The 21,303-nt window shown below is 45.4% G+C and overlaps 1 protein-coding gene across 1 annotated transcript in view; it reads left to right on the top strand.

Annotated features, from left to right (window-relative positions):
* LOC139257595 (ectopic P granules protein 5 homolog) overlaps positions 1-21,303 on the top strand; it is a gene marked incomplete at its 3' end in the record, with an annotated part of 162,376 nt that overhangs the window by 114,310 nt on the left and 26,763 nt on the right. The window contains exons 21-22 of the mRNA XM_070874534.1: positions 5,508-5,715; positions 16,835-16,910. Of these exons, the coding sequence (XP_070730635.1) occupies positions 5,508-5,715; positions 16,835-16,910 (284 nt within the window). The remainder of the gene's footprint in view (positions 1-5,507; positions 5,716-16,834; positions 16,911-21,303) is intronic.

Below are 21,303 nucleotides of genomic sequence, written 5' to 3'. Positions count from 1 at the left end.
CACCTGGACTACACTTCCTCCCACTCCGCATCCTGTAAGGACTATCTTCCATTCTCCCAGTTTCTCCGTCTCATCTGCTATGATGATGCCACCTTTCACACTAGTGCCTCTGACATGTCTTCCTTTTTTTTCAACAGAAGATTCCCCTCTGCCATGGTTAACATGGCCCTTGACCATCTCCGTTCTATTTCCCGCACCTCTGCTCTCAACCCTTCCCCTCCCTCTCAAAACCATGACAGGGTTCCCCTTGTCCTCACCTTTCGCCCCACCAGCCTCCACGTTCAACGGATCATCCTCCGCCATTTCCGCCACCCCCAGCGCCCCCTCCCCCTCCCACAGCACCTTCCCATGCAAGCGCAGGAGATGCAACACCTGCCCTTTTACCTCATTCCTTCCCACTATCCAGGGCCCCAATACTCCTTCCAGGTGAAACAGCGATTTACTTGTACTTCTTTCAATTTAGTATACTGTATTCCCTGCTCACGATGTGGTCTCCTCTACATTGGGGAGACCAAGCATAGATTGAGTGACCAAGCTTTGCGGAGCACCTCCGTTTAGTCCGCAAGTGAGACCCTGAGCTTCCAGTCGCCTGTCACTTTAATTCTCCACTCCATTCCCACTCTGACCTCTCCATCCTCGGTCTCCTACACTGTTCCAACGAAGCTCAATGCAAGCTCGAGGAACAGCACCTCATCTTTTGTTTAGGCACTTTGCAGCCTTCTGGACTCAAAATCGAGTTCAACAATTTCAGAGCGAAACTGCTACCAATCTTTGGCTCCCTTTCCCTCCTCTCACCGTCTCCCCACCACCCCCCATCCCACCAAGCCTGTTTCTTTTTTTCTCCTTGTCTCTAAAGCAGCTGGCCATTATCCTACCATTCACACGATATCTTGACTAATGTTTTTCTAACTCCTGGCATTACCATTTCAATTTGGCCCATCATCCCTTTTGTCTCTCTAATCTCTCCTGTCTTCCACCCTATCACAGTCCTTCTCTTTTGTTCTTTCTTCCCCTCCCCTTTTCAGTGCTTGTTAAGAATATGTTCTTTCCGAACACTCTCCAGTTCTGACAAAGGGTCATCGACCCGAACCGTTAACTGCTTTCTCTCCACAGATGCTGCCTAACTCGCTGAGATTTCCAGCATTTTCTGTTTTTATTCCAGATTCCAGCAGCCGCAGTATTTTGCTTTTGTACTGGGGTTGTTCTCTTTGGAGCAGAGAAGATTGAGAGGAGATTTGATAGAGTTGTTCAAAATCATGAGGGGTCTGGACAGAGTAGATAGAGAGAAACGGTTGCCATTGGCAGAAGAGTCGAGAACCAGAGGACACAGATTTAAGGTTATTGACAAAAGAAACCAAAGGCGACGTAAGAAACACACAGCGAGTGGTTAAGATCTGGAATGCACTGCCTGAAAGGGTGGTGGAGGAAGACTCAATTTTATCTTTCAAAGGGGGTTGGGTAAGTATCTGACGGAAAAAAATTGCAGGGCTACGGGCAAAGGCAGAGGAGTGGGACTAGCTTAGAGTCGGCACAAGTTCGATGGGCCGAATTGCCACCTTCCATGCTGTAAGGGTTTTGGGGAGCGGGCAGGGAAGTGGAGCTGAGTCCATGATCAGATCAGCCATGATCTTATTGAACGGTGGAGCAGGCTCGAGGGGCCAAATGGCCTACTCCTGTTCCTATTTCTTATGCTCTTATGACTGGGCCTGCGGCAGGTGGTGAGAAAACCAACATTGTGGGAAAAACATACTTGACCTCATCCTCCCCAATATATCTGTCGCTGATGCAGCCGTCCATGATCACAATGCTAACAGTGACCACCAAACAGTCCTTGTGGAGACGAAGTCCCGTCTTCACACTGAGGACACCCTCCATTGTGTTGTGTGGCACTACCACTGTGCTAAATGGGATAGATTCAGAACAGATCTACCAGCTCAAAACTGGGCATCTTTGAGTTGCTATGGGCCATCAGCAGCAGCAGAATTGTATTCCACCACAATCTGTAATCTCATGGCATGGCATATCCCTCAAACTACCATTACTATCAAGCCAGGCAACCATCCCTGGTTCAATGAGGAGTTTAGTAGAGCATGCTAGGAGCAATACCGGGCATACCTAAAAATGAGGTGCCAACCTATGGAAGCTGCAACACAGGACTCATCATCATAGGCAGGCCCTCAAAGCGAGGATGACTTGCTTCCATGCCAAAAAAGGATGAGTTCACAGGTGTTTCATTGAAACACCTAATATTCCAGGTCCTGAACTGCATCGTGAATGGTGGAAGATGCCTGTGCGTGGATTTTATTAACGTGGGGTGACCGTTGCACACCAGCCACCACACGGGTTTGACGGAGCTAGGTCCAGTGGCAAGGATTATCCAAGATGACTGGAGACCTGCTCTGCTACACGGACCTTGTGCGCACACATATCACAGTGTGGGCTGGCCCGTACTGCCCCTGGCCCCGAACTCATGCCTCTCCTGAGCCTCAATCACGTCCCTCTACAGTCTCTCATCGCTCCTTCGCCCCGACTTCGCTGCTTCTGCTGTATCTGCTCACGCTCCAATCACTGACCTGGTCCTTGATGACATCACTCTTCGCTCGCCCTCCTGCACCAGCTTGCGCTGCTCCCTGAAGTAGTATGCCTCCACGCTGTTCCCGAGGCTGTTCGCTGCTCCTTTTATGATCCCGACCTGCCGCTCGTGTTCTCACGCAGGTTGGGGCCCCCACGCTACTCCCGAGGCTGCTCGCCACTCCTTTTATGGCCCCGACCTGCCGCTGGTGTTCTCATGCAGGACTACATGCATGCTAAACAACTGAAACAGCTTGCTATAAACCGAGCTAAGCGATCTCACCACCAACGGATCAGAGCAAAGCTCTGCAATCCTGCCACATTCATTCATGAAAGACAGTGGGCCATTCAACAACTGATGGGCAGAGGGAAGCTGCATGAACATCCCGATCCTCAATGATAGCGGAGCCCAGCACACAAGTGCAAAACACAAGTCTGAAGTGTTTGCAACCATCTTCAGCCAGAAGTGCAGAGTGGATGCTCCATCTCGGTCTCCTCCTGAGGTCCCCACCATCACAGAAGCCAGTCTTCAGCCAATTCGATTCACTCCACATGATATCAAGAAATGGCTGAGCACACTGGATACAGCAAAAACCATGGGCCCCAACAGTATCCCGGCTGTCGTGATGAAAACTTGTGCTTCAGAACTAGCCACACCTCTAGCCAAGCTGTTCCAGTACAGCTACAACACCGTATCTACCCAACAATGTGTAAATTGCCCAGGTATGTTCTGTCCACAAAAAACAGAAGAAATCCAATACGGCCAATTACCGCCCCATCAGTCTACTCTCAATCATCAGCAAAGTGATGGAGGTGTCGTCGACAGTGCTATCAAGCGGCACTTACACAGCAATAACCTGCTCACCGATGCTTAGTTTTGGTTCCGCCAGGACCACTCTGCTTCTGACTTCATTATAGTCTTGGTACAAACGTGGACAAAAGAGCGGAATTCCGTAAGTGAGGTGAGAGTGACTGCCTTTGACATCATTTGACGAGTGTGGCATAAAGGAGCTCTGGTAAAATTGAAGTCAATGTGTATCGGGAACGATTCTCCACTAGCTGGAGTCATACCTAGCACAAAGGAAGAATGTTGTGGTTGTTTAAGGCCAATCATCTCAGCCCCAGGACATCACTGCAGCAGTTCCTCAGGGCAGTGTCCTCGGCCCAACCATCATCTTCTGTTTCATCAATGACCTTCCCTCCATCGTAAGGCCAGAAATGGGGATGTTTGCTGATGATTGCACAGTGTTCAGTTCCATTCGCAACTCCTCAGCTAATGAAGCAGTCTCTGCCCGCATGCAGCAAAACCTGGACGATATTCAGGCTTAGGCTGATAAGTGGCAGGAAACATGCGCACCACACAAGTGCTATGCAATGACTATCTCCAACAAAAGAGCATCTAATCACCATCCCTTGACATTCAACGGCACTACCATTGCTGAATCCCCCAACATCAATATCTTGGGAGCCACCATTGACCAGAAACTTAACTGGACCGCCTACATAAATACTGTAGCTACAAGAGAAGGTCAGAGGCTGAGTATTCTGTGGTGAGTGACTTGACTCCCCAAAGCTATACCACCATCTACAAGGCATAAGTCAGGAGTGTGATAGAATATTTTCCACTCACCTGGATGAGTGCAGTTCCAACAACACTCAAGAAGGTCGACACTATCCAGGACAAAGCAGCCCGCTTGATTGGCACCCCATTCACCACGTTAAACATTCACTCCGTTCATCACCGGTGCACTGTGGCTGCAGTGTGTACCATCTACAAGTTGCATTGCAGCAACTCCGCCAAGGCTTCTTCGACAGCATCTCTCAAACCCACGACCTCTACCACCTAGAAGGACAAGGGCAGCAGCCACATGGGAACACCATCCAAGTTCCCCTCCCAAGTCACATCATCCTGACTTGAAAATATATCGCCATTCTTTCATAGTCACTGAGTCAAAATCCTGGAACTCCCTCCCTAACAACACTATGGGAGTATCTTCACCACGTGGACTGCAGTGGTTCAAGAAGGCGGTTCACCACCACCTTCTCAAAGGCAATTAGGGATGGGCAATAAATGCTGACCTTGCCAGTGATGCCTACATCCCAGGAATTAATTTTAAAAATCCATAACTGGTATTTGCATAAATAGATCAGTATTGCTCAATGTTTTGTTATACTGGTAAATCACCCTTAATCACGAATTATGTCTTTGTAATATATTGAGTCACTGTATAAAGGATGCAAGCTGATTGAGAACTCACAAGTGCCACTACACAAGTGAGTTTTGTCATTACCACTCGTGAGCACAATGAACTGTGAATTTGACTGTTTACTGTAGATGACTGGGCAAATAGAAGCACCATGCTCTTACCAAAGTGTTTCTCCATCAAACAATGCTCAACTCAAACAGAAGTCATGGATGATCTGAGGGCTAAACATTTGGCACGGTTGCAGCTTCCCAGACTCAGCTGCCTTTTGTTCGCGACTCCATTTACATTTTCGCTTCTATGACGTGAGTTTGTTCGTCTTGAGCACATCAGCCAGCAGAGCTAAGGGAAAATAGTTTGCAAAAGATCCTTTTCTACACAGTTTGAAGTCCCCTCCCAAAAAGTAACATTGGCAACATGTATTGAGTTGTCCATATACTGAATCATCCTGTTTTCTAAGCTGAGGAATGCAATATGGGTCTGAGACTAACTTGAGGAAATACACAGTCAGGGATGAGGAATGGGGAATCAGCTTGTCAAAATTCAAATTACTGTCGCACATTAACTCTCCCATTAGAGAGGGGAAACAAAGATTTATTTTCAAAAAATTGGCATATTTCAAGCACAGGTTTTGGTGATTTGTTTTTTACATCTAAATATTTTGAGATGGAATATGTAGGAAAAATGCACATTATGCACAGATAATAGTTTGAATTTTGTTTCACCAAACAGGTGCTGGAGACCATGCAATGGCTTTCTGGTTTCTTCTTCAATCTGCGTCTTTCACAACCAGATTTAAGGAGCTTTGGTCTATTTTCAAAGTGGACTCCATACATGAATGAAGTGAAGAAATTATTGCTGTTTCTTACCAGATCTCTCATTGATTCTGAAAGCTCCAAACTTGCTCAAAAACCTGCAGCCAGCAACAAAAATGTAACAGGTATTATCTAAAGGAAAGGATTGATAAATTGGCATTTGATACTTAATTACTCAGAAATTTTAAAAAACTGCATTGTACTTTCACTTTTTGAATACAGTGTCAAAATAAAATATTAGTGTCTATGTTAATAACTGACCGTGTAAAGTGTGCATGTTGCTTTGAAGTTGGGATTGATGTGGTAATGATTGCTTAATGGTATAATCATTTTCAAGTTAAACTATTGATCAGTGAGTGACAAAACAGGGTCCCAAATTGCATAGGAATTAGGAATTCTAACAAATGTCCGTTGCACTGAAAGTGAGCTTTTAAACGAATGCTTTTGAAAGATAATTGATTACTTGCAAGAAGATAGATCCAGATTTATCTATGTGCTTAAAAATGACCCCTTTGACCACAAAAAAAATTCAAATATAATGCATTCTCTATGAACAAACAAACAATGACTGGTAAAGACCAAATGGTCCATCGAGCTATTCCACACAATTGCGTGTATCACAACATAAACCATCCACCCCACACCATGTGATCTCATTGGGGGGAAAAAGTCTGCGAAGTTCCTCTCCGACCCACCTCAGCGATCAAAACGAGTCCAGGAGATCACTCTGGCCCTGAATTCCCTGCAGTATCTACCTTCTGTAAGCGGTGATATCCGCCCCATAGAATTATATAATGGTTACAGCATGGAAGAATGCCGTTCAGCCCATCGAACCTGTGCCAGCTCTCTACAAGAGCGCTTCAGCTAATCCCAACCTCCCCCCCCACCCACCACCACCCTTTCCCCATAGCCCTGCAAATATTTTTCTTTCAGGTACTTATACAATTCCCTTTTGAAAGCAGTGATTGAGTCTGCCTGCACCACCCTTTCAGGCAGTGCATTCCAGATCCTAACCACTCGCTGCGTAAATATGTTTTTTCTTATGTCGCCTTTGGTTCTTTTGCCAATCACCTTAAATCTGTGTCCCCTGGTTCTTGACCCATCTGCCAATGGGAACAGTTTCTCTCTACTCTGTCCAGACCCCTCATGATTTTGAACACCTCTATCAAATCTTCTTTCAATCTTCTCTGCTCTATGGAAAACAATCCCAGCTTCTCCAGTCTATCCACATAACTGAAGTCCCTCATCTCTGGAATCATTCTCGTAAATCTTATCTGCACCTTATCTAAGGACTTCACATCCTTCCTAAATGCCCACAATTGGACTCAATGCTCCAGTTGAGGCCAAACCAATGTTTTATACAGGTTCATCATAATTGCCACGCTTTTGTACTCTATACCTCTTTCTCAGTCTGCCCTTCTATCTTCAACGATTTGTGCACTTATACCCCTAGGTCTGTTCGTGCACCCCTTTAGAATTGTACTCTTTAGTTTATATTTCCTCTCCTCATTTTTCTACCAAAATGTATCACTTCACACTTTTCTGTGCTAAATTTCATCTGCCATCTGCAAATTTTGAAATTGTGCCCTGTACTCCCACATCCAAGTCATTAATATATATCAAGAAAAGCAGTGGTCCTAGTACCGACCCTTGGGGAACGTCACTATACCTTCCTCCAGTACGAAAAACAATCATTCACCACTACTCTCTGTTTCCTGTCACTTAGCCAATTTCTTATCTATGCTGCCGCTGTCCTTTTTATTCCATGGGCTTCAACTTTGCTGGCAAGCCTATTATGTGGGCACTTTGTCAAACGCCTTTTGGAAATCCATACATTGCCCTCATCAACCCTCTCTTACCTCATCAAAAAACTCGATTTGCCTTTAACAAATCCGTGCTGTCTTTCCTTAATTAATTCACACTTATCCAAGTGACTATTAATTTTGTCCCTGATTATTGTTTGTAAAAGTTTCCCCACTACTGATGTTTAACTGACCGGCCTACAGTTGCTGGGTTTATCTTTACACCCTTTTTTGAACAAGGATATAACATTTGCAATTCTCCAATCCTCAGGCACCACCCCCCATTTCTAAGGAGGATTGGAAGATTATGGCCAGTACCTCCGCGATTTCTTCCTTCACTTCCCTCAGCGCCCTAGGATGCATCCGGTCCTGGTGACTTATCTACTTTAAGTAGTACCTCGTCTTCTTATCCCATCCAGTATCTCCTCTACCTCCTTTACTATGTGTTGGGGTAAAAAGAATACTTCTCTTCCTCAAGGTGGACTCCCTGATACAAGGAATCGACACCGACCCGTATTGTATAGCGACCAGGGAATCACTCAGACGAAACCTCGGTTAACCGGTTTTTATTCAAACATACTAGAGAAGGTTCTGATGGATAACTCCCCGATAAGAGGTTTTACAATTACAATTATACAGTTTTTTGAGGTTTGCGACCCTCCTACAAAACCACCGATTGGCCTACTGCTCTGAGAGGTTCTCCCCCACCTGTCCTTCTCCCATGGTGCCTCAGTTTCTCCTGACGTTTTGATTAACTTTGTTTTCCAGGGTGGTGCCTCCTTATCCCTCTCCCAAGAACTCTAGTCAAAACTACCAGTCACTATGTTCCCAAACATTTGTGTCCTTGTTTTGTACTGAATGAGTGTCCTAAGGTTAATCCAGCGATGGTTCATTACCCATCAGGCTTCGCTATTGCCCTCTTACTAGCCCAATGTAAGCGAGTGTACGAGTGTGCTTTACATACATAAGCGGGTTATACATAATCGATCAATATTACAATCCATACCGTAAGGCAGAAGAACTCCTGATTGCTCAGAATCTCCTAATACTGATAAGCCCTCTTAATCTGGACCATTTTACGTGTCAGATCAATTCACTACCTTCAGTATCTCCATTCTTGACCATCGGTATGTCTCCACTCTAGTGACCGTTTTTTATCCCCTTACACTATGTCTACGGCAGCATCTTCTTCCTTGGTGAAGACAGATGCAAAGTACTCATTTAGTTCCTCAGCCATACCCTCTGCCTCCATGCGTAGCTCTCCTTTTTGGTCCCTAATCGACTCCACCCCTCCTCTTACTACCCATTTACTATTTATTTTGCCTATTGAAGATTTTATGTTAGCTGCCATTCTACTCTCATATGCTTTCTTTGCCCATCTTATTTTCTTTTTCACTTCTCCTCTGAACTTTCTATATTTAGCCTGATTCTCAGATGTATTCTCGACCTGACATCTGTCATACACACTTTTTCTGCTTCATCTTGCTCCCTATCTCTTCGTCATCCAGGGAACTCTGACTTTACTTGCCCTACCTTTCACCCTAGTAGGAATGTACCTTGGCTGTACCCGAACTATTTCCTCTTTAAAGGCAACCCATTGTTCCACGACAGTTTTGCCTACCAATCTTTGATTCCAATTTACATGGTCAGATCCGTTCTCATCGCACTGAAATTTGCTCTAGCTATCGCTACACAGCATTGCTCATGTACTTTTAAGGATGTATGCACTAGAATGCCCAAATCTCTTTCTACTTCCACCATCTTAAAAGCCTTTTCCTGAAGGGTGTATGAATGTTGAGCATTTGCCCTGCCCACACACACAACACTGCACTTATCTAAGTTGCACATAATTTTCCAGTCTTGAGCCCAATTTCCCAACACATTAAGATCTGCTTGAAGCAGACGAGCATCATCTACAGTCTTAACACAGATCTTGGTATCATCTGCAAATTTGCAGATTGTGACCCCAACACCTACATCCAGATAATTAGTAAAAATAGTAAAGAGCAACGATCCCAACACTGATCCCTGCGGGTGGTGATCGGTCTCCAAAGAGATCCACATCCATCTGTAACTACTTTTTGCCTATGTCCTGTCAGCCAGTTCTCAATCCAGCTCAATATATTACCACTAATAAAAGAAACTTCGATCTTCTAGAGAAGCCTCCTGTGCAGTACCTTATCAAAAGCTTTTTGGAAATCTAAGCAGGCAATGTCTACTAGACTTCTCTCAGCCATCAACTTTGTAATTTCTTCAACAAGTACAATTAGATTTGTAAGACATGACCCCCTTTTTATGAAGCCATATTAGGGTGTCCCTAATATGTCCCTCTCTATCCAAGTATTCATATATTACATCCCTAATGATTTCTTCAAGCATCTTACCTATTACTGATGTGAAACTAATGAGCCTACAGTTACGTGGGTCTTACCACCTTTTTTAAAGATGGGGATTACATTAGCCACCTTCCAGTCTATAGGAACCATTCCAGAGTGCAGTGGGCTATTAAAAATATAGGCTTGGGGCTCGCACATCACATGCCCCATCTTCCTGAGGCCCCTCGGGTGGATATCATCTGGCCTGGCTGCTCTATCTATTTCCAAGTTCTTAATTCTTTCTAAAACAATAAAATACTAGTTTTGTTCATAACATTATTCAATTCTAATAGTTGAGCATCATCTTCAAGGGTGAAGACCAATGCAATGTACTCATTTAATATTTCTGCCATACCAAGTGAGTCCTTTGTAACCTATGCTTGAACATCCTTCACTGGCCCAATACAATCTTTGATAATTCTTTTCACATAACTGAAAAAACTTTTCCCAGTATTGCCACAGTTGTCTACGATCCTTTTATTCATTAGCCTTTTTGCTTTAGTTCTTTAATTGTTCCTTGTACTCAACTCTGTTTGGTTGAGTATTAAATGTCTTTAATTTATAGAAACATTACATCTTATTTGTCTATGGAAATGCATTTTTTATGTCCTTTGCCTATCTGAATCACATTTCTTTTCAAGTGTTTTTGTTTGTTCTCTCGAACATGTACTGTGCATAGTGTCAGCTTGGGTAGCTCTCTTGGTTCTAAATAAAAAGATTGGAAGTTCAAGTTCCACTTCAGACCTTGAGCATATAAATTAAGATGTCACTATAGTGCAGTGTTAAGGGAGTGCTGGATTATTGGAACTACTGTTTTTGGATGAGTCCCATCTGCTGGTTCCATTAATACGGGTGGATAGTTAGGATCCCATAGCACGATTTGAAGAAGAGCATTGAATTCTCATAGTGCCACGACTAATATTTCTCCCTCCACCTACATTGCCAAAACTGATTAACCGGGCATTCATCTTTCAAGTTCTTGGGATCTTACTACTGTAATTGTGTGTATAACAATGATTACACTTCATAAGTAATTAACTGGATAAGAGAACGGCGCAGCCCCGACCTGGACGCCTGTTTTTCGCTCCAGAAAGTGCGCCTAAAAAATACTTATCGATTCTCCGGCTCCCTGCAGGTCCTCTGGAGCTGTGCGTGGCGCAGTGGGCGCGCATGTGCAGTAGCTCCAGGCGCCCAAAACTGTGTGGGAGGGGCTCGAAGCACGCAGTCCCTAGCCCTGGCCGAATGGCCTCACTCGGGCTGCGTGGATCAGGCTGCACCTCCCACGCCCAGCTCCTATTTCCTCCCGACCCGACCTGACTCCCCCCCCCCCCCCCCCCCCACCCCAGACTCGACCCCCCCCCCCCCCCCGACCCGACCTGACTTCCGCCCCCGGACCCGACTTGACTCCCACTCCCCCTCCCCCGACCCGACCAGACTCCCACTCCCCTCCGCTTCTCCCACCCTCGGACCCGACCCGGCTCCAGCTCTCTGTCCCTGGACCCGACGACTCTCTTTCCCCCCCCCCCCCCCCCGGACCCGACACCCTGACCCGACCCCCAGCCACCTACCTGTAAATCCGGTGCTGGGCCTGAAGTCGGGCCCGGCCAGCCTCCCTTTCCTCTCTCCTCTCCCTCCCTCCTCCCCCCCCCCCCCTCCCTTCTCTTTCTCCCTCCCTCCCTTCTCTTCCTCCCTCCCTCCCTTCTCTTCCTCCCTCCCACCCTTCTCTTCCTCCCTCCCTCCCTTCTCTTCCTCCCTCCCTTCTCTTCCTCCCTCCCTTCTCTCCCTCCCCCTCCATTCCACCTCTCCCTCCCCCTTCCGCCTCCTCTCCCTCTTCCCCTCCCTCCCTCTCCCCCTCTCCCCATTCCGTCCCTCCCCCTCCCTCTCCCTCCCTCCCTCTCTCCTCCCTCCCTCTCTCCTCCCTCCCTCCCCACCCCTCCCTCTCCCACCCCTCCCTCTCCCACCCCTCCCTCTCCCACCCCTCCCTCTCCCACCCCTCCCTCTCCCACCCCTCCCTCTCCCACCCCTCCCTCTCCCACCCCTCCCTCTCCCACCCCTCCCTCTCCCACCCCTCTCTCTCCCACCCCTCCCTCTCCCACCCCTCCCTCCCCACCCTCTCCCTCCCTCCCTCCCCACCCTCTCCCTCTCCCTCCCCACCCTCTCCACTCTCTCCCTCTCCCCCTTCTCTCCCTCCCTTCCTCTCCCTCTCCCTCCCTCCCCCCCTCTCCCTCTCCCCCTCCCCCTCCCCTCGCTGTCAGAAACACAGACACTGACAGACAGAGAGTGAGAGAGACACACACACACAGACAGACAGAGAGATAGAGACACTGACAGAGACACACTTGGGTGGGGGGGGTGGGGGATCCGTCCCAGCACGCTGTTGGAGGGCTCCCGGTGCTGCAGTCGGTAAGTAGAAAATGTTTTATTGATTTTTAAATTTTTTATAAATTTTTTTTTGGTTGATTTATTGATGTATTTATCATTTATTATTGATAATGGCTCTTTATTTGTAAAACTGAAGTAAACTTCCCTTTAAACCTCCCCCCCACCCCCCACCCCCCATTCCCTATGCCTGATTTGCAACCTACGCCTGATTTTCGAAGTGTAGGCAAGGTTTTTCTGAGCGTACAAAAATCTACACTTACTCCATTCTAAGTTAGTTTGGAGTAAGTTTGCACTGCCTAAACTTTCAAAATGGGCGTAAGTGGCCGGACACGCCCCCTTTTGAAAAAAAAAATCTGTTCCAAACTGAAACTGTTCTAACTGACTAGAACTGGAGCAAACTAAATGCCAAGAATTGCAATTTCTAAGATACTCCATTCTAAACCAGTTGCTCCAAAAAAACAGGAGCAACTCAGGCCGAAAGTTGGCCCCTTAATGTCATCTATCTTGGCTTCCTAGGTTAAGAATAAAATTAACCCGACACATATCCGGCCTCAATAGATAAAAACAATTATCTGGCATCAACCATTAATTTTCCTGAACAAGTAGTTTTGCTGCAGTAGGATTATAAAAACTAGTTATTTAATATTGAAATTCAGCATTATTAACTATTTCATAAGAGTATGCACATTGCTCTTTTTCACCTCTTTGGGCATCTCCAAGTTGTCAACATTTAATTTTTGAAAAAGGAGAAAGATTAGCAAGCTCCTTCCTTGCTGGGGGCAAGAAAGTCATATCTGTGATTGAGGACACTCCAAACAATGGGCATAATAATTTATCACTCTGGTTAACTGTTAATGTATTGTATGATTTGCTCATTTAGACACAATATAATATTTATATTGCATAAGAACATCAGAAATAGCAGGAGTAGGCCACCTGGCCACTCGAGCCTGCTCCGCCATTTAATAAGATCATGGCTGATCTGATCATGGACTCAGCTCCATTTTCCTGCCCGCTCCCCATAACCCTTTATTCCCTTATCGCTCAAAAATCTGTCTATCTTAAATATATTCAATGACCCAGCCTCCACAGCTCTCTGGGGCAGAGAATTCCATAGATTTACAACCATCTGAGAGAAGAAATTCCTCCTCATCTCAGTTTTAAATGGGCGGCCCCTTATTCTGAGACTGTGTCCCCTAGTTTTAGTTTCCCCTATGAGTGGAAATATCCTCTCTGCATCCACCTTGTCTAGCCCCCTCATTATCTTATATGTTTCGATAAGATCACACCTCATTCTTCTGAACTCCAATGAGTATAGGCCCAACCTATTTAACCTATCTTCATAAGTCAACCCCTCTCATCTCCGGAATCAACCTATTGAACCTTCTTTGAACAGCCTCCAATGCAAGTATATCCGTCCTTAAATATGGAGACCAAAACTGTACGCAGTACTCCAGGTGTGGCCTCACCAATACCTTGTACAGTTGTAGCAGGACTTCTCTGCTTTTATACTTTATCCCCCTTGAAGTAAAGGCCAACATTCCATTTGTCTTCCTGATTACTGCATACTCACTTTTTGTGTTTCATGTACAAGGACCCCCAAGTCCCACTGTACTGCAACAGTTTGCAATTTTCCCCCATTTAAATTATAATTTGCTTTTCTATTTTTTCTGGCAAAGTGGATAACCTCACATTTTCCCACATTATACTCTATCTGCCAAATTTTTGCCCACTTACTTAGCCTGTCTATATCCCTTTGCAGATTTTTTTGTGTCCTCCATACAATTTGCTTTCCCACCCATCTTTGTATCATCAGCAAACTTGGCTACATTACAGTTAGTCCCTTCATCCAAGTCATTAATATAGATTGTAAATAGTTGAGGCTGCGGCACCCCACTAGTTACAGTTTGCCAACTGTAATTAATTCTCTGTTTTCTGTTAGCCAATTCTCTATCCATGCTAATATATTACCCCCAACCCCATGAACTTTTATCTTGTGCAGTAACTTTTTATGTGGCACCTTATCGAATGCCTTCTGGAAATCCAAATACACCACATCCACTGGTTCCCCCTTATCCACCCTGCTCATTACATCCTCAAAGAAATCCAGCAAATTTATCAAATATGATTTCCCATTCATAAAACCATGCTGACTCTGTTTAACTGAATTATACTTTTCCAAATGTCCCGCTACTGCTTCCTTAATAATGGACTCCAGCATTTTCCCAACGACAGATGTTAGGCTAACTGGTCTATAGTTTCCTGCTTTTTGTCTGTCTCCTTTTTTAAATAGGGGCGATACATTTGCAGTTTTCCAATCCATTGGGATCTCCCCAGAATCCAGGGAATTTTGGTAGATCACAACTAATGCATCCACTATCTCCGCAGTCACTTCCTTTAAGACCCTAGGATGTAAGCCATCAGGTCCAGGGGACTTGTCTGCCTTTAGTCCCATTATTTTACCGAGTACTACTACTTTAGTGATAGAGATTGTATTAAGTTCCTCCCTCCCTATAGCCTCTTAATTATCCACTATTGGGATGTTTTTGGTGTCTTCTACCGTGAAGACCGTTACAAAATATTTGTTCAACGTCTCTGCCATTTCCCTGTTCTCCATTATTAATTCCCCAGTTTCATCCTCTAGGGGACCAACATTTACTTTCGCCACTCTTTTCCTTTTTATGTTCCTGTAGAAACTCTTACTATCTGTTTTTATATTTTATGCTAGTTTACTTTCATAGGGCTCAAAATTGCCCAGGAGCAACTAGATTTTTCTGGAATATCTTAAAAATCTCCATTTTGCACATTCAATTTGCGCCAGTGTAAGTGAGTTAGTTAGGATTTTTTTAGTTTTTAGTTTTTTTCAAAAGTGGGCGTTACCAGCCACCTATGCACATTTTGGCCATTTAGGCCACTTTGGACAGCTAATAGTTATTCTAAACTAACTTAGGCCACAAGGTATGTGGCCACTTGTGGCTGCACAGAAAACCCTTGCGGAGAGTTAAGAAATCAGCGCAGGTAGGTACATCGGAGGCCAGCAGAACTTAATGACTTGACTAAAGAATGTGAATAGGATGAAACAGCTATACAGGACATCATATGATGGACATCATATGATAAACTTCGCAAAGTTAATTTACTATACAACAGAAGCATTCATGGAAGCTTAAACTACAAAAATAAAAGAAGTAGAGACAAAACATATTTACATAATTTTTTCAAAATATCCAAATAAAAAATAGAAGTACCTCCTGCTCATAATTCTTATATTCTTATGTTCTCCCAGCTGCCTAAGCTCACCCATCATCATAGAAATATTTTAGACCATATAGCCAGGAAATTTACTGTTTTATGCTTTTAAATATTTTGAAAATTCAAGCAAAATTATTCCATCAAATCTAATGTTCAAAAATTGATAATGTATTTGAAAGTGTATTCTATTAACTTGGTTAGGAAAGTATTTTCATCAACAGGGTTAAGGAAAGTCTTGAGTAAGTTCATAAAAATTACTGGCTACACAGTTATCACCCCGCCCCCCCACCCGGCCGGATCAAAAAACTCCTCTTCTCCTCTCTCCCCCCCCCCCCCCCGCCTCCCCGGGATCAAAACTCTCCCCTCACCACTCACCAGAGATGCACCGACTTTGTGGGCTGAAAACAGCACCTAAAAAATCTCCCCCCGATTCTGGCCACTGTGTTGCCTCTCCCGGGGCTTGGCTTCCCCTGCCCCCCGGGGATCAAAACTCCCCCGCCCCCCCATCCCCGCCGCCCGTGCTTGGGCCCAACACCAACCTGCTTCTTGTGGCCTTCTAGCCCGGGAAGGTAGTGGGCCGGCCTGTGCAGCAGGCCACTCAGCCCGGGATAGGGGCGGGACACATCAGGTCCCACGCTGCAGCACGCAGACAGAGGCTGGGGGCAGGAGCTACTGCACATGCGCGCACACTCCAACGCGCATGTGCAGAACTGCCGGCACTGTTTCTGGTGCAGGGCCCTAGCTCAGCCCCCCCCCCTACCCCCCCCAATCGACTGGCCACGACTCGCCAAGCCCCGGGAGAGGCAACACAGGGGCCAGAATCGGGGGGGAGATTTTTTAGGTGCCGTTTTCAGCCCACAAAGTCAGTGCATCTCTGGTGAGTGCGCCGAAAAAAGGGGTGGGCCAAATTTGAGCCCAATATCTATCTTCCCTCTCTTAATCATTTTTTTTTAGTCGTTCTTTGCTGGCTTTTAAAAGTTTCTCAATCCTCTGGCCTCCCACTAGTCTTGGCCTCATTGTATGTACTTATTTTCAATTTGATACCATCCCTTATTTCCTTAGTTAGCCACAGATGGTTATCCCTTCTCTTAGTCTTTCCTTCTCGTTGAGACATATTTTTGTTGCGAGCTATGAAATATCTATTTTCTATGTTTCTATCTCCTTAATTGTCTGCCACTGCTCATCAACCGTCCCATACTTTAATCTATTTTCCCAGACCACTTTAACCAACTCTGCCTTCATACCGTTGTAGTCTCCTTTATTTAAGCTTATGGTCCACTCATTCCTAGAGGATCCTTTATAAATCATTTATAAAACAAAGGTACTTTACACTGGTTTCCTTTCATCTATATTATGAACACTAATCGAAACTTGTCCACAGTCCTAGGCTTTTTTCCAATATTTGTTAATGATTTGGGATCAATTCATTGTAGGTTTGCAAGTGGTATTTGCAAAACTGCTGGAACTTTTCAGGCCATGGCTGCTGGTGCTAAATACAGAAGAAGCAAGGTAACTACTTTTGTAATTGCGTGAAAAATGTGAGGCTAAATAATAATTTGATTTTCATATTTTGATTTATGGAAATAATGCAACCTCTAACCTATATGTAAATTTACTGCAGTAAAAGGATGATTGTGATCTGTGAAAATACAAAACTTACAGCAACTTCACAATTGTATTCAGTTATGGAAACTTTTATTTCAAATGGAATACATTGCTTTCCTTGTACATGCCTGTAATGAAGCTCTGAGTTAGTTTAGGGCATCATTCATAACAATATATATATATAAATATAAAGATAATTTTGAACTTCATTTTCAAGTTTACTATTAATTTGATCATGATACAATACTACCCTCTAGTGCATGTTTTCAGGTAATACAGCCAAGTCATTTGCTTTTGCAAAATGCTAGATCCAGTTTCAGAATCACCTTTCATCAGATATGCTTTAACATCTTAAGTTTTTCCTTGTCTATTTTGACAATTTGAGATTATTGCAACAGTGTATTGAAGGTTCACTAGCAAGGGGAGAAAGGGTCCATTCCTGTGTACATTAAGCAAGTACCATCAATAATAGAATTCCTCTCCAGCCATAGAAAGCTTAATCCTAAACCTTAAATTGATTGGGACCCTCTAAATCTACAGTTAGGGCCCCCAATGCCACAGAAATCCTCATCCATACCTTTGTCGCCTCCAAGCTCGATTTCTCCAATAGTTTCCTTACCAGCTTCCTGAGCACCATCCTACACTAACATCAACTTATCTAGAATGCCACTGCCTGCATCCTATCTCACATTAAGTCCTGCTCGCCTCCGTGCACTCCTCAGACTACAATGGGCACAATTTTCCCGGGTCATTTGCGCCGCTTTTTTGGCGCCGCCATTTTTTCTGGTGTATTTTTTTCAAAGTTTCCCCCTGCGATCTGCGCATGCGTAACTGAGTTAATTATGATTTTTCTAGGTGAGTTTTTTTTTACGTAATACCGTGAGGCGTTCCCTCAAGCCTGCGCCGGGTTTTCATAATTTTTCGCAGTTTGGCCAAAATATTTTCCTCCTAGGTCTGCTTATCTGGCCACTCCCGAAAAACACTCTGGTGAGTTAGCAGAAAGCAGCGCACATTGAAAAAATCAGCGCTGAACGACGCCATTATTTTTAATCAAAGATTTTGGAGGGAGTCAAGAACACTCTATAAAAAATTTTTTTAAAAATCAATAATAAAGTTCAACTTTTTTTATCTGTCAATATAGTAAATGAAAGTTTTGGAGATTTTAGAACTTTTTTTTTTTCTTACTCACACGCCGCCACTGAATGTGTCCAAGCAAGGCTGGAGGGTCATAGATTTGGCCGGCAGAATCGGCCCCGCATCCGGGCACAGAGGCTTAGGGCTCGGCTGGAAAACAAGCCCGGTGGTGCAGAGAAAGAGGTGCCGACCGATCGGAAGGCTTATGCACTGAGCCCGGGGAGCGAGGTGCTGATCGGAAGGCTTCTGCAGACTGCAATGAGTTTGGGGCAGGAAGAGGGTGGCGGGGAGAGAGAAGGGGAGAAGTCACAAGACTGCAATTAGTTGGGGAGAAAGAGAAGTTTTAATAATCAAACAAATAATGGAAATGATTCAGTATTAATTACTTAAGTTTATTTTAATAAAATTATTCTTGTATCAAACTTTAAAGTTTTCAGTTACGATCACTTACACACTTTAAGATCACTTACAAATTTTAAGATCACTTACTAATGCACGTGTAAATTTACATAACTTACAAAAACTTTTAATTTGAGAACAACAGTTACAACAAAAACAATAATAACAACAGCAGCAAAGAAAGGTTGCACCCATCTCTCCTCCACCTTATTCTAAGATCACCCGCCGCGCTTGTTCTTGGTGACTCCACCGCCCCTGCCCGCAGGCGGTGGCACAGTGTTTCTGGGCTTGGTACCAAAGTTATTCTTTCTAACATCTCGGGTAGTGCGCACCTGTTTGCGGGGGGAGGGGGATGGTGGCGGCAGCGGAGCGGCAGGTGTCAATGTAGAGGGCCCAGGGGGCAAGTTGGAGGGCCCGACTTGGGGCTCTTCAGAGGCTGGTGTGGGGATTGGAATGGGAGTGGCAGTTAATTCTGTCAATGGGCGTGGGATCTGGGCGTGTTCCCTTATTGCAGCAGCTAATTCCAACATGCCGTGCCTCATGCGCCCTGACAGTATCTCAACAACCTGCAACATTCCCTCCTTCATGTTGAGCAAAACTGTCTCAACGACCTGTGACATTCCCTCCCTCATGTTCAGAGATAGTATTTGCACCATCTCGGACATTCCCTCCCTCATGGTCACTGACATCGTTCCCATTTCTCGTGAGATTGCTGTTACTTCTCCCGACAGTCCCGCTACCTCGTCACCCACCCCACTGATGGTGTCCAGGAGTGATCGCCATAAGGTCAATGCTCTCCCCACTCATTGCTGTCATCTGAAGCACATCTGTTAGATCCTGCGCCTCAGGAGAGCGTGGTCCAGCTCTCCTTCCCCTCTTCCCCACAGATATGGCTCGCACCCCACCACTGGGATCCGCAGCCTGGGAGGGTGGGGCCCTGGGTGTGCCCTGCTGCACTACACCACTGGAACTCGCAGCCTCGGACATTCGGAAACCATGGAATGTCTCACCAACACTCAAACCACTAGTTACGGAAGGCTCTGTCACCACAATGAGCGGCACCTCCTCCAAAGTCAGTAAACCAGTAGGAGCTTCATCTACCTCCATCCCCTCCCCCTCACCCCCATGTTCTTGGCCTGGAGGGTTGGATTCAAAGATGTTATTCTGTTCAGACTGGTCCTCGTCTGAATTTTCTTGTACATCGTCAGGGTCGGCCCCAAGTTCTGCAAAATTAACAGAACACAGACAACTGGTTAGTAGCAGAGGAGAGGGCTGGGTGGGTGGCATGTGTAGGCTCACACAGTGCAGGCCAGGCAGCAGGCTGATTTGAAGGACCACGATGAATCAACTGAAGCTGACGGAGACATCCCCAGGAATCGAAGCATAGCTAGCTCGCGCAGTACTTAACATTTAGCAAAGCCAGACTGGAATTTGCAAGACTTGCCCTCTCACTCGACTGTGGGCCCAGCTTGTGCAGTGGTGATTGCTTTTCTCCAGGCAGGACCCATCAAAGCAGCGGCCCTCTCTTCCAAGTGTGTCAGTGGCTGCATATTTGCTGGGCCTCCTCCTGTTCGGGTTCTTTCTCGTTTGTTGTGTGCCATTTTCCTCTGCAAAGATGAAAACATAACTTTTTAGAGAGGGTGTCTTTCTGCTGGTTGGCACATTTACAATTGCATTGAATAAATGAAAATATTACTTACACTAACTACTTGACCAAGGTCCTGCCACTTCTTTTTACACTGGCCTCCAGATCTCATGGTGGTCACCATTGTGCAGTAATCTTCTGCAACTTGGTTCCAGCGTTTCTTCATTTCTTTGGGTGGAACTTTTGTGTGACCTCTGCTGGTGTCCAGCTCCTGCCACCTGTTCTCAATCACAGTAACTAGTGTCTCCATTTCATCCTGCAAGAAATTTTGGGTCCTTGTACCTCGTTGCATCTTGTACTGCTGCAGCTCCGATTTTTCCAATGCTCTCACACAGCATTCCTTCTCACACACACAACTGGCTCTTTAAAAATGGCCGATTGCCAACTCGGAGCTGTATTGTGCATGCGCATCCATTGCAACCACATCAAAAACGTAACTTTTTTTGTCGCACATGCGCAGAAGGTGCGGCATCGTTTTTTCGGCACAGGCGGCAGGCTCCACCCCTCGAGGCGACTGGACACGATGTGTGGCGGCAAATTTGAATTATAGATCGGGGAAACTTTGGCAAAATATTTCCGCCGCATTTCTGGCCTAGAAAAACGGGCGTAACTCTGGCAATACGCCAGAAAACAGGTGAACTTGAGTCCCCATATGTTAATATCAAAATCCTTGAATCAGTTTTCACCCTATCCAGAGGCAATGCACGGTGTGAAAGTTGATAGGCAGGATGTACTGGAAAGGCTGGATATGCTTAGAACATAAGAATTAGGAGCAGGAGTAGGCCATTCGGCCCTTTGAGCCTGCTCGCCATTCAATAAGATCATTGCTGATTTTCTACCTCGACTCCACTTTCCTGCACTGTCCCCATATCCCTTGATTCCCTTAATATCCCCCAAAAAAATAGATAAGTCGCCTGGTCTGGACGGCTTGCATCCCAGGTTGCTAAAGGAAGTGGGGGTGGAGATCGCAGAAGGGCTTGCCATAATCTTCCAATCTTCCCTAGATGCAGGGGATGTGCCAGAGGATTGGAAAGTGGAAAATGTGACACCCTTGTTTGAGAAAGGGTGTAAGGACAATTCTAGGGGCCCAAGTTTCCCCAGGAGTTGCTCCATTTTTTT

Source organism: Pristiophorus japonicus, unplaced genomic scaffold (assembly GCF_044704955.1).
Source record: "Pristiophorus japonicus isolate sPriJap1 unplaced genomic scaffold, sPriJap1.hap1 HAP1_SCAFFOLD_875, whole genome shotgun sequence".
NCBI lineage: Eukaryota > Metazoa > Chordata > Chondrichthyes > Pristiophoridae > Pristiophorus > Pristiophorus japonicus.
This window is presented reverse-complemented; position numbering and strand designations above follow the sequence as displayed.